The sequence below is a fragment of the Malaclemys terrapin genome, chromosome 21, assembly GCF_027887155.1.
Source record: "Malaclemys terrapin pileata isolate rMalTer1 chromosome 21, rMalTer1.hap1, whole genome shotgun sequence".
In the NCBI taxonomy this organism is placed as follows: Eukaryota; Metazoa; Chordata; order Testudines; family Emydidae; genus Malaclemys; species Malaclemys terrapin.
Genome location: NC_071525.1, coordinates 5571657 through 5585589, shown reverse-complemented (window position 1 = coordinate 5585589; position 13933 = coordinate 5571657). Strand labels below are relative to the sequence as shown.

At 53.3% G+C, this 13933-nt stretch overlaps 1 protein-coding gene across 2 annotated transcripts in view; it reads left to right on the top strand.

Moving 5' to 3' along the window:
- Positions 1 to 12207, top strand: part of LOC128827135 (perilipin-2-like) — a 39151-nt gene extending 26944 nt beyond the window's left edge. For both annotated transcript variants that reach the window (XM_054010886.1, XM_054010885.1), the window contains exon 6: positions 10077 to 12207. In XM_054010886.1, the coding sequence (XP_053866861.1) occupies positions 10077 to 10250 (174 nt within the window). In that variant the 3' untranslated portion in view covers positions 10251 to 12207. The remainder of the gene's footprint in view (positions 1 to 10076) is intronic.
- The last annotated feature ends 1726 nt before the right edge of the window (positions 12208 to 13933 follow it).

The window sequence follows — 13933 nt, the reverse complement described above, 5'->3', positions numbered from 1 at the left end:
GCTGCAACATTAACAGCCTGACCCCGCCCCCGAAATGCTCCGTCTCAGCAGGTGGGGTGCACCTCCTGCTCATACTAGAGTAGCATTATCCCACTTACCTACTGCCAGGTAAATTCCCCACAGCTGTTAGCCGTGAACAATGATCTGCAATCTTGGAGTCTGTTAATATCGAAGCAGTTTACTAGTAGTAATAATGCAGGCAGCATGACCTAGTGGGTAGAGCATAAGTCTGGGGTGCAGGAGACTTGGGTATATTTTCCCGCTGTGCTGCAGGCTCCCTGCATGTCCTTGGGTGAAACAGTTTAAAAAAAAACAACTCTCCCTCAGTTTCCCCATCTGTGAAATGGGGAGGACAATATTTCCCTGCCTCCCGAGTAAACGCATTAATGTTCAGGAGGTGCTCAGATACCATGGTGACAGGACCCGCTTATAACTAGATAAACTTCCCAGGCGTCTGTGGTTGCTCACGGAGAGTCCGGGGGCTAGGATACTAACCTGAGACTTTGGGGGCCAGGTTCAATTCCCTGCTGTGCTACTGACTCTGTGTGTCCTTGGGCAACTCACTTAGTCTTTAGACTTCTAACTCCCATGGAGGATCTGGGAACTTTGTCTCTCTGTGCCTCAGTTTCCCCATTTCTAACAGCCCCGCGCCACAGAGGGTGTTGTGAGGGTAAACGCATTGAAAGTCGTGAGGTGCTCCGATACTATGGGTAATGGGACCGTGAAAGGACCTGAGATAGATAACCTCATGCTCAGGGTATTGCCCTGGCCTCTGACAGGGTCAGGAAGAAGTGTCCCCGGGGAAGCAGGTTCTCTCATCCCTGCAGGGTTCCTCAGGGGCAGCTGAGGCTCGCCACTCTCTGAAACAGGGCTAAACGGACCATGGTTCTGACTCAGGCTGACAGTTTCTATGTCCACCAACTTCTACTGCGTCTGAGAGAATCTCCGGTCTCCTCCTGCTCCGAAATGGGGGGAGGGCAGGAGGGAAAGCTGATGGTAACAGCATCTTCCAAGTGACCGAAGGTTTCCCCCACATGAGTCAGATGGAGGCCCAGGCTAGCAGCCTTCAATGCCCTAATGAGTCAGTGACTCAGAGGGTCATCTCTCCTCCAGGTGCTTATTCCGGGAAGAGGCTAATTGTAAGAGAGGCAAAGAGCCCTTTCATCTTATTAGGGAAACTGAATGTCTTTGACCTAGTTCCATCACGTGGCACTCGGATCCACCACCTCTTGCTGGGCTCCAGTTTCTACCCTGGAGCCATGCTGGCTACAATGGGCCGGAGATGGTGGCTCTTAGAAATTCAGTCACTACGGACTGGGTAGCAGGTAGCCTGGTTGTTAAAGTGTTGGCCTGGGGGACGCTGTAGACCTCAGTTCAGTTCTTTGCTGTGCTGCACACTCTCTGTGTGATTTTTAGTTTGTGCCTCAGTTTCCCATCTGTACAATGGGATACTGTCTATCCCTCCGTGGTACTTAGCTGGCCTCATCGCTGCAGTCTCTGAGAGCACCTCACCATCTTTAGTGTATTGATCTTCACGACACTCTGGGAGGTGGGGCAGAGCTATTATCCCCATTGTACAGATTGGAAACCGAGGCACTGTGCAGCTAAGTGAATTGACCAAGGTCACAGAAGCTGTGGCAGAGCCAGGAATTGAACACAGGGCTCCTAAGCCCTAGGCTGTCACTTTAACCACTAGACCATCCTTCCTCTCCTGGGAGCACTGCCCTACCTCACAGGAAGTGTGAGGCTAAAGACCTTAAAGACGGTGAGGTGCTCAGACACCAGTGTGATGGGGGGCCCGGTAAGTACCTTAGCCAGAGAGCTCAAGCTCCAGCTACAGCCAGTATCTGGGAGCTGGTGGTTCCCACGGCTGGGTGATGTCAAAATGACCTTGCCTGGCTGCTCTGGAAGCTTTAGGTACAGAGCAGGAGACAGGTACCGTAGACAGAGATCTGCAGCATCAGCATCAGCAGAGAGCGCAGCGCACCGAGAAACAACTCGATGGGTTAGGTGGTATCTCTGCATCCTGGAAAACGTTAATGAGTCTTTCCCCGGGGGGGAGAGGCTGCCCGGCGGCCTCTCGAGCCAGAAGACTGTGCAATTCTTGTTCGGAGGGGCCCATGGCCTTGGGTGGCTGCTGGTTAGAGGTGGGCCCGGCCTGCAGAGCTCAGATGCAGATCCCAACTTGCGCAGCGTTCGGGAGGGGCTCCTCTGTAAGCGCGTCGCCCCTGCAAGTCAAGGTGTGATGCCCGGGGGGCCTACCTGCGTCGTTTGAATCTAGCTAGCACCGGTGATGGCAGTAGTGAAGAGACCTGGTAGCACGGATTCACCTAATAAATTCCCTGCCCATTTTCGGGGCGTTGGTGCACCTCTGACCCTCCTATTGCTGCCTGTTGCACTCCACAGTTTAGTCTCTGGAGGGTTGTGATACTTTGGTCTAATCCAGGCTCGATTCAGGGCTACCTGAGGGAGAGGGTTAGTCGCCGGTCATGTGCAGTTCGTCTGAGCTGATCTGGTGGTCTCTCTGCCCTGTGCTAATCCCTGTGCCACCGCCCCTTCTCTTGCTAGTTTAACACTGGCATGGGTGGTGTGGGGAAAGGGAACTGGGGGTGGGGGGCTCCTAATAGCCAACAGGGCTTATTTTCCAAAGGCCCAGAATCAGACCCCCTAGCAGAGGCTTGTGACGATGACGGCCCTTACAAAAACCAGCAGGCCAGGGCCTGAACAAAACTAGACAGCACCATTCCCTGCCAAATTCAGTCAAGGGTGATGACCAGAGGAGGGAGGGAGAAGAAACAATGCAAGAAATCATAACCGCTTTAGCAACATCATAACTGCTTGTTTATGAAATATAATAACCGCTTATATGAAGAAATTGCTTCTTGCACAGAGCCAGTTTGTCCTGTTTTCCAGCCAACTGCCAAACTAGCCAATCATATATCTTCTTCGGGCGTCCTAAGAGAACCCCCTATACCCCTAACCGTAAAAATCCCGGAAAACAACATGCACCCTAACGAGAAAGTCATTGGGATGGCGCCAAGTACCACCCATGGCGGAAAACACCAAAAAGCCCCCCCACCCAATATGCACCCAATTCTCGTAAAATAATGAGGAAGATACCGAGAAAGGGGGACTGACCCCAACTCTTATTTCTCGCAAATGACATATAATTTGTACTTTGCTTGCGGTTTGACGAAATAACAGGCCGCCTGCGTGCGGTCCTAGGTGTGTCAGTTTTCGGACTGTCACCCCAGCGCGTTTGGTATGTATTGCAGGCTTGAGTCTGTGAACTAAAATTAAGGCATGGGTGATTCTTTCCCCGACAGCGGGCGTCCTCTTGCTACCATCACACCTGCACTTGCAGCGTCGACCTGCCCACGAGAACTGGCCTCTCCAAGGATTCTGGGAACAGCCTTGCTTTGGCTGGCCGACAGCCACCCCGCTGGCAGCTGTGCTGAGGGGAGCATCTGGCCAGCAGGGTCGGTGGCACCGCCTGGGCACAGCCGGGTGGGAGGGAGCTTGTCTGGTCTGGCACCCGTCACCCTCAGCAAGAATCCTGTCTCCTATAGCAGTGAGCGGCACGCGGTGTCCTGCAGCTCTGTGGGTCGCTGTCCAGCCCCCTGGGGGCCTGCTCCGTGACTGGAGCTGCCAGGCACTAGGGCAAATCCAAAGAATCAGTAAACATCCAGGTGCCGGGCTGTGAGGAAGGGGAAGGTGAGGAAAAGGGGCGGGGGGAGTGAGAGAACAGGACAGGGATCTGCAGAGAGCTCAGATTGGAGCTGGCCCACGGGCAGAGGCCGTGCGCTAACGAACCCCAGCTCCTGACGGAGGAGGCCCGAGGTGTGAGAAGTTAATGAAGCAGGAAGGGGCCCGGGGTGTCTCATTTCCCCTCTGGTTAATTAGCTTCCTGGGCTAAGGGTCCCCCGTGAGCTTTTATCGCACAGGACGTTCCGCCCTGTCCAACGGGCGTGCAGTCAAAGAGCCCTTAATCCCCTGTGTCCCCGTGGCACTTGTTCACAGACGCTTGTGCTGCGTGAGGTCGGCTGCTATCCCTGACCGCCAGCTCCCGGCCTCCCAGTGCCTATTGAAGCAAAGCTGCTGGCACAGCTGAAGTCAGACCAGGCTCGGGGTTTAAAGCGACCTTGTGTCCATGTGGCTGGGGGGGACCTGATTCTACTTTGCATCTTGTCTCCCTCCCCGCCCCCAACCCTCCCGATAGCTCCCATTGAAGGCAGGGGATTTAAATAGGATGGATGGTTTTATGGTTAAAACATTGCAGTGTGATTCAAGGTACAATTCCTGGCCCCAGACTCCCTGTGTGTGACAAGTCAATCGCTGTGCCTCAGTTTCCCCACCTGTAAGCTGGTGAGAACAGTTCTTCCTTTGTGACTCTTGTCTGTGGAGATGGCAAGCTCTTCGGGGCAGGGATTGCTATTATGGATTCCTGGGCAGCGCCTGGCACAGTGGGGCCCCGATCTCAGTTGGGCCCCTGCAATGTTACTGCTGTACAAAGAATGAAGCTCTAGCTAGAAGTTTCAGTCTGGCAGCTGCCTCAGTTTCCTCTGGGGGATGGGTTCCTTCCCTCTTCCACCGAAGAATCTGGTGCTGGTCAGTGCTAGAGATGGGACACTGGACTAGGTGGACACTGGGTCTGATCCAGGCTGGCAATGCCTATGTCTCCGTGGATCTGCTGTGTAAGACCTTCAGTTCCAGATGGTCTCTCTTTGAAGCCATGGGGCCCACCAGAAGACGAATGGCCAGGTGACTCTCTTCCAAAGCACCTTGGGGCCTCATGAACCGCTCGTGACTTCATGCAATAGCCGTGTTCCCTTCACGCCGACCCCTGTTGGGAACAAAGCTTCCCCTGGCATGGCCTGCGCTCTAGCCAGATTTCCCCCAGACCCCTCTCCTCTACAGGAGGGAACTGCACTTCTCCTGAACAGGGGAGACGGCCCGGGGCTGCACTGGTGGCCATGCTGCTAGTGGCAAAGTGCAGGGCACTCAGGACAGTCTGTGCTAGGACAGTAGAGTGAACGGGAGGGTAGAAGAACTAGATGTGATTTCTCTTCCCTCTCCCCAGGTTCCTTCTCTGCTTTGTCAGTGGACATCCGTTACCCTGACAAATCCAAGCGCTAAAGCGTTTTCGCCCTGCTCGAGACAATGAGCCGAGCCGCAGCTGCGTCTCCGAGACCATGAAGGGGGTGTCTGAAGCGCCGGGAGGGCAGTTTGGGTAGCGATCAAAGGGGGAAATTGACAACAGGGCATGATTCATATGTCTTCCCGAAAGCATGTTCTGTTCCCGGAAGCCTGAAGGCCAGATTCTGATCTCAGGTACACCAGTGCAAATCCAGAGTGAATCCCATGACTTCCATGGATGTATATACCAGTGTAAATGAGAATCTGGCCCTACCTCCATTGACTCCAGTGGGGTTACTCTGAGCTTACACTGGTATAACTGGGATCAGAATCAGCCCACGATTCTATTGACTCCAACAGAGTGACTCCAGATTCACATCAGTGTCATGGAGATCAGAACCTGCCCCTAGCTCCAGAAAGGGTGCCCTGCATCAGAATCGCTCCTGAATTCTCCCATCATCTAATTCCCCCCCCCTACATTTCAGGCTTCAGCACTTATGTCCTTGAAAATAATATTACTTTCCTCTCCTGGCCTTGTGTTTCAGTCTGGAGAAGGACCGGAGAGGGCTCTGATTAGAGGCTGGGACAAGGGTCAGAACCTCAACTCCTAACCCACCCCTTTAATTTTGGGGCCAGGATAAAAGCTACAAAGCCTCACACCCTACTACTTTCTGTTCCGAGTGCGAGGTGCGCGTCTGTGACTCGCCGCCTTTAATAGCGAGCACAGAACACAGCCATAGAATAGATACATCCGATTGAAACAAAAAACCCTCTTGTGATTTTCCCTTTGGGTGGAATCGCATGCTACAAGTGCCCGTCGTGTTGGCTGGGAGGTGCTCAGATGCCACAGTGGTGAGGGCTGTATAAGAACCAGACCCAAATCAAATAGCAAAACCCTTCTGCTAGATTCGAGAGCAGATTCACAACGATAGTTAGGTACCTAGAGGTGCATTTAGTGAGATTTACAAAGGGGCCTATGAAAGTCAATGGGAGTTAGGTACCTAACTCACGGAGGTGATTTTTGCAAATCCTTTTGCCAGTTTGGCACATGATCTAGAACCAAGTGCCAAAGTGCTGAGTAGATTCAGTTTGGATGGCCCAGAATTGTCAGAAGTCCCACGAGATCCACTAATTTCTCCTATTTAGTAGATGTTTTACTGGTTTTATTATATTTGTCTGATGGTAGCACCTCGGAGCCCCAGTAATGACCCCATGGTGTTAGGAGCTGTACAAACATAGAACAAAGAGACAGGCCCTGCCCCAAAGATATTCTATTTCTATCTTGCTCCCCCTCTGCTCCCTGTTTCACAGTCTCTGGTAGACAGAAAATAAACCCAACGAAGTGTGAGCCAAGCTTTGACACCCACCCGTTACAACGGGCTATTGCTGTGGTTAACCTGCAGGACACACTGCTGTTGGGTTTTAATGTGGTTCACCTGTGGAACTCTCTACTCTAGGATATTAGTGAGATTAACTTGTGGGACTCACAGCTGCTATGTATTAGTGAGATTTGCCTCTGGAACTCTCTGTTCCAGGATATTACTGTAGTTAACTAGCGGTTTTACTGTGATTTAATGTGCTGAATATTAGTCCAATTTGCCTGTTAAACTCTCTGCTACTGGATATTAGTGAGGTTACCCTGCGGGATTCACAGCTATGGGGTATTAGTGAGGTTTGCCTGTGGAAATCTCTGCTACTGGATATTAGTGAGGTTACCCTGCGGGATTCACAGCTACTGGGTATTAGTGAGGTTTGCCTGTGGAACTCTCTGCTACAGGATATTAGTGAGGTTAACCTGTGGGATTCACAGCTACTGGGTATTAGTGAGGTTTGCCTGTGGAACTCTCTGCTACAGGATATTAGTGAGGTTAACCTGTGGGATTCACAGTTACTGGGTATTAGTGAGGTTTGCCTGTGGAACTCTCTGCTACAGGATATTAGTGAGGTTAACCTGTGGGATTCAGTTACTGGGTATTAGTGAGGTTTGCCTGTGGAACTCTCTGCTACAGGATATTAGTGAGGTTAACTTGTGGGATTCACAGCTACTGGGTGTCACCCTGCCAAGGAGCTTAGTGAGATTCAGAAAAGAATTAGATGTTTATATCACTAAGGATTGCACCTGCTAGGACCCTAAGGGAAGGGGTCTCCAACTTCATGCTGCAGGGCTCCATCCAGTCACCAGACTCCCTCCCGTGTAGCATGGCCCGGGCATGTGTGAGCAGGGGGAGCTACTGTCTGACTGTCGGGGGCGGGTACCACACTCTAGAAGGACCATAAATCTGCTCCAGGAGCAGCGATTCTTGTGGCTCGGGTGAAAGTCACCGTTACATACCAGATGCTCACCTCGTCCGGCTTCTCCAGACAGCCGGGTGCCGTCCCGTAAGCCGCCTCCGAAACCAGAGCTAGCAAATACCTTCTGGAAAGACAATGAGCTCATGTGTGAGGCCTGCAGGATGAACAGCAGCCAGGGGTCACTGGGGAGTGGGGCAGGTCTGGGGCTCAGCAGTTCTCTGCCGTCTGTCATCAGCAGGGCAGCGGAGAGATCCAATGTCAGTAACTCGTGTGCTGCGGAGGTCTGAGCCGAACGGCTGGGTCAGGGTGGGGGTGGGGTTGTAACTGGGCAAAAAAGTTGCAGGAAAAAAAAAATTCTGTTGCAAAATGCTGTTTCGGGGGGAATATGTCGGTTTCCAGGGAACGGTGCCCGACAGTACGTTGGTTTAGATGAAAATGTTGCCGGGAAGGTTGCTTAGGCCTAGGGCCGGCACAACCCATTAAGCGACCTAGGCGGTCACCTAGGGCGCTAACATTTGGGAGGCGGCGACCGCGGCGGCCGGATCTTTGGCCGCCCCGGTCATCAGCGGTATTTCGGGGGCGGGACCTTCCGCCGCCTAGGGCGGCAAAAAAGTTGGCGGCGCTCCTGCGTAGGCCCCGGATGGAATTTGTGCTCAGAGGGAGAGAGACCTGCTCGAAAATAGCCAACAGCCTGTTGGTTAGGACGGGCACGTGGGAGGCCCAGGTTTGGGTCCCTTCTCTGTCTGAGTCACAGCAAGTGCCCGAACCATTGGGCTAGAGAGTTGGCCTGTCTCTTTGGCCCAAGGGCTGTTTAATTATTTGTAAGAGAGGCGCGGGGGTAGGATGACCAGATAGCAAGTGTGAAAAATCGGGACAGGAGGTGGGGGGTAATAGGTACCTATATAAGAAAAAGCCCCCCAAATCAGGACTGTCCCTATAAAATCGGGACATCTGATCACCGGGGGTAGGGGGGTGAGGTAATATCTTTTATTGGACCAACTGCTGTTGGCAAGAGAAAGAGGAGCTTTTGAACTACACAGAGCTCTTCTTTGGGTCTAGGAAAGGTACTCCAAGGGCATTTCTACACTGTAGTGTACGCCCAGGGTTCTGACTCCGTCGCACACCTAACCCCGCTTCTGTCTACACACAAATCGCGCTAACCCAGGTCTCAGGACCCACCCACTTCCCAGGGGTGGAGGGTCTGAGCCTGAGTCAAGTCGGGATTCAGGGTCCAAGCCCTATTGCTTTGCAGTGTAGACACAGCCACGCTGGATTCATGCTCTGGGAGTCCACCAAAACTATCCCATAATCCCCCTGGCTCACGTTCTTTGTCCTCTGGACAGTCAGGTTTGGTGGGCAGTCGAGGTTGCCCGCATTGCATCACGAATGAAGGACTGGAGCGGCCACGTTTTGGGAGGTCACTAGAAAGTCTGGGATATGGTGGTTGGACTTGTGCCGCAGTGTAGACGCTGGAGCGCTGGTTTCCTTCGGGTTCAACAATTCCTAGCCTGGGGTCCCAAACGAGTGTAGACGACATTTCAAAGTTCTGCATTTCCCAGGAGATGGAAATTCTGCTTTTTTTGGCCAGCTCTAACTCTGAATGCCTCCAGCCCCTGTTAAAGCCATCCCAGTGTGACAGTAATGGCGGTTAACCTACAGAGCACGCGGCTGCAGGCTAAAACCTGTGGAGTTCCTGAGAGCTCAAGAGACTCTGAAAACACAGATCCAGCCCTGAAAATGTTTATTTTCAAACATCAGGAGATAGCCATGTTAGTCTGTATCCACAAAAACAACAAGGAGTCTGGTTTTTTACCCACGAACGCTTATACCCAAATAAATCTGGTAGTCTTTAAGGTGACACCGGACTCCTGGTTCTTTTCAAACAGCCGCTCGTGCAGTGAACGGTGAATGTTTCCGTCTGGGGTAGCTCCCTCGTGTAGTATCAAAATGTTAGCTGATGGTAGCCACGGGGGAGATTTGGCTGAGGGTGCAGAGGGGCGGTTAACCCTCTGTAAACTCTCCCAGTATGCTTGTGTAAGTCCCTCTATTTCCCCCCGCAATGAAGATCCAGTTTCTCCTAGACAGAGCATGTGTGCGCCCTATGGAGGGGTCAACCTAGGCAGACCGTGTGTGGTGACCCAGGCAGCACAGGCTGGGAGCTAGAGACCCACAGGGTCTGTCTGTGTCCACCAGACTCAGTGAGCGAGCCCCTTTCCATTCATTACAGCCCAGTCTGCTTCTCTGCCACCAGGGATGCTGTGGGGTTTTGAACCAGTAACTCCCCATTGCCAGCAGCTTCCCAGCCCCACTGACCGGTCCGGAACCAGTCCAGGGGGGAGCTTGGGGCCTCACCGGACCAGGACCGTCCCGGTAAGGCCAGCCGTGCCAGGCCTCTGTACAGGGCCTGAGTGGTTTGAAAGCAGCAGCTTCCAGAAGGGACTGTTCCCAGCAGTGCTCTCTAATCACATCTGAGCAAAGTGACCCTGCGCTTCCCGGGTCTTACATAAGAGTCGTTAATGGCTCATATAGGCAGGGATGAAAATAGACTCACATCAGGACGTTTGGAGGGATGGGCAGAGGGGATGGGGTGTATGTGTGTGATTCCCTGCCAGTGACCTCTCCAGGTTCTTCTTCTTGTTCCCATCCAGCTGAGACGTCGACTCTACCGCGCTCTCGTTGCTCTGACCGAGACGGGTGACTCAGACCCAAGCCCCCAGCCTGGCTTCCCCCAGGACCCCATCCCTGTCCGGCTCGTCCAGAGGAGGAGATCAGGCTTGGGAGACACAAGCAACAAGGCCTCTAGCGACAAACGCAGCATCTAGGATGGGAACGGTCACAAGTCCGCCCCGTCGCCGGTCCAGAGAGGGCTCCCCGCCACCCTGAATCGGGATCCCCTTGCCAAGAGGACTCGATCTCCACCCCCTGTGGCCAGCCGGCTCTGGGAGGGCAGGGACCTCTCCTCCTTGGGCGAAGCGATGTGAGCATGCAGCCAAGACATCCGCCCCCCCCTTCTCTGCCACAACCGCCGGGAGCCGGGCAGGAAGTGGGATTTGCATCCTGCAGGGCATTCTGGGATTTTGAAATTTCGTTTTCTCCCAGATCTGGGCAGAAAATCGAAATCTCGGAATCTTTCGCAAAATGAAATAATATGAAATCATGTGTGATGACCGTATCGAAATTGTTTCATTTCCACTTTATCATGTCACCTGTTATATAGGGAGGCAGAGTGGCCTACTGGTTAGCGCACTGACCAGCGACTCAGGAGACCTGGGCTCATTCCAAGCTCTGCCAGTGGTCTGCTGGGAGACTTCCCTCTCTGTGCCCCAGTTTCCCCATCTGTAACATGGGAGAAATGAAGCACTTAGAGGTCTATGGATGAAACATGCTATATAAGCCTAGGTTAATAGGATATTTATTATATTATAAAGTCAAAATGATAAGGGCGCAATGAAACATCTCGATAATTTCCCTTTGAAAATGTCAACGAAATTGTTACGTTCCCGCAAGACATTTTGATTTTTGTCCAATCGAATTTTTCCCAAGGGAAAAACATTCTGTTGGGAATTTTTTAGTTGGTTCTAGGCTGGGAAGCTTTAGGCCAGCAATAGAATTGGGGGGGCTGAGCAGAACCAGCTAATACCCTGCAGCAGGGGGCTCTGTAAGTTAACCTGCCACATTGTTCTGTAGCAGGAAGTTCCACAGGGTAACCTCAGTTAATATCCTGTGGCAGGGTGTTCCACAGGGTAGTCTCAGATATCATCCTGCAGCAGAGAGTTCCACAGGATAACCTCAGTTAATATCCCACAGCTGGGCGTTCTGCAGGTTAATCCCCCAACACACCCAGTGGTAAACATACCGACAGCCACCCCCCGTGGAAGGCATCTTCTCCAGTGACCAGCACGCCAGCCCAACCCCATCGCTGGTAGCTGCCAAGCCTTCCCTCCCTTATTAACTGAAACCCCTTCACATCTTCCCCAACTACCACAACTGTGCTTCCAAAAAGACCTCTCTTTCCCCACGGCAGTAACGGTCCCCACAGCCGAGTGGCGCTTACTGAACGCCGTCTTGGGTCTCATGCATTTCCAGCTCTTCCAAGCAGCTTGCTCTGACATAGAGGAGATGGTCCAGAGCTAAATCTCACGTGCAAAACACCCCCAATGCACTGCAAGTGCGGGGGTTACTGAATAGCTGGCTACATGCCTCCAGTTTAACTTTAGCACCCAGTCCTGCCAGCCGCAGCACGCCCTTCGCTCCCTCTGGCTTCAAACACCCAGGAACAGTGTGCAAAAGGGCGCCCTCGCTTTTGTATCCTGTCCTTCCAGGCGAGATGCACCCTAAGTGGCTTTATGGAGTTAGGAAGCTAAATCATAGAGAGCAGAGAGGATCTGCCGAGAGGCTCCGGCCGGGGAGGGGAGATGCAGGACGGCTGCCCCGGGGGAGCGAAGCTGCGCTGGAGAAGGCTCTTGCGTCGGGAAAGGCCGGCCTGCGTGTAAGGGTGGAGTTGGACAAGCCAGGAAGAGAGAAGAGATGGCATTACAGGGAGGTGGTTCCAGGGACAGCTGCTGCACCAGAACCCCTTATGACCCCGCATGACCGAGACGTCCCCTCCAAAGACACTGCAGCAGGACGGGCTCCATCAGTCCAGGGCCCTCGTGAATTAGCTTTGATCAGTTTCGCTGTGAGGCTAGGTTCCCCTCCCTCTCGCATTTCCCTTCCTGTGCTTATGTTCTGTAAAATGTAATAAAAAAAAAATACATGAACCCAGCCACGTTCACTGGAGCCAGGGCTGCGTCCCCTTGCCGTTCGTTCTCTTGGGTCTGCAAACGGGCACAGCTCACTCAGAAATAGCGATCCTTGGTTCTTGCATCACTCGCGCAGACTCTCAGCACATGCTAAGCACATGGGTGTTATCCCCCCACTTTACAGGTGGGGAAACTGAGGCACGGAGTGACTGTGTGACTCGTCACCAGGCACGTTAGTGGAATAGATTCCAGGAATCCTAAATCCCAGTCCTACACAACACTCCCCGCCCCCGTGTTGGGAATGGAACCCAGAAGTCCTGTCTCCCAGCGCCCTGGTTCTAATTGCTAGACCCCACTCTCTTCCCAGAGCCAGACACAGAATGTCCTGTGTCTCAGCCCCCTGTTTAAATCACTAGACCACGTTCCTCCCAGGGCCAGGAACTTGCATCCTCCTGCAGTAAGCATCCTGCAGCTAGTTCCCCATGTCTGTGTTTAAACAATAGGTAAAGGGTTGGGGGGGGGCACTTTGGATTGTATCTAAACAGGCGCACCTGTCTCAAATAACCTGTCATTCCCATTCAGGCTGGCTTGCGGCCTTGTCTCTCCTCCTTTCCATTGCAGTTCCAGAAGAGGGCAGAGTGGCTGCAGGCTCCGGGCCCATGCGAGCGGCGAAACGCATGCCGTGCGCATTGCATGCGCCCTCAGACTGTGGCTTTGCAAAATACGCATCCCTCTTTAGCTTGAGTCCCCCCTCAGGGACACGTCCAGTGACTCCCGTGTGCGTTCCCCTGACTTACACCAGTTTGAGGTGCAAATCAGGCCCTGCGAGACCACTGTGGAATTGCTTCAGCCCTCCCTTAGCTCGCACACGTACATTTCACTTGCCCCGCAGCCAGCGGGTGCAGCACAAGGGTCAGCAAGTGGGCCAGAATCTGATCTCACTCCGGTTTCACACCGGCGTAGCCCCATTGCTTGCAGCGGAGCTGTTCCTTTTTGGCACTGGGGAAAGCGAGTGGAGAGTCCAGCCCCGTGTCTCTGTAGTGAGGCTATTGACGGCCGAGTCTGGCGTCCCCTCGCCTGCTGTTAAATGAGTCGTCTGTTCTATTCCTCGCCCTCCTGTTCTTCCTTTTCAGTTCTTTGAGCCTCCTTCAATCGCCGCCTTGCTGAGAGCGCACAGAAGCCGATGCTTATTGGTGTCTCTGCAGACACAGGACAGGTATTACCTCCGTACTGCAGGGGGCCTTTTGATCAATTAATTTGCCTGGAGCCTTCCAGAGATCTGCCTTATGGAGCTGATTTTCCAAGATCCTCAATGCCCCCAGCGGCTGTTGACTTCAGCGGCATTTGTCGGTGCTCAGCCTCTCTGAAGAGCGAGCCCCAGGCCTCTTCTCTATCTCACCGTTCAGAGGCTGCTCGACCCTTCCTGATAGGGCCAGGTGACGGTGACCCCAGCCCATAAATGTTACAGTGGAGTTAGAGGTGGACCGGAGCTCCTGACTCCCCCCAGGGTTTGGTTTCAGGCCGTTCTGGAGCTGAGATCCACCTGCTGAACTTCCCTGCAGTCTGGAGGTGTTTGGCTCCAGGCCCCAGCTCCATCACGCTGCCCCTGGTGCAGTCATGTACACCAGTGCAGTGTGCGTGTCGAATGCTGCCGTTCTGAGCCCGTGGCATTTCACACCTGCTTTGCGTGGTATAAACGACAGCCGCCGGTGCAGAGAATCAGGCCCCTGGTGTATGGGAGGTAATGACTGCTGCTAGACAGG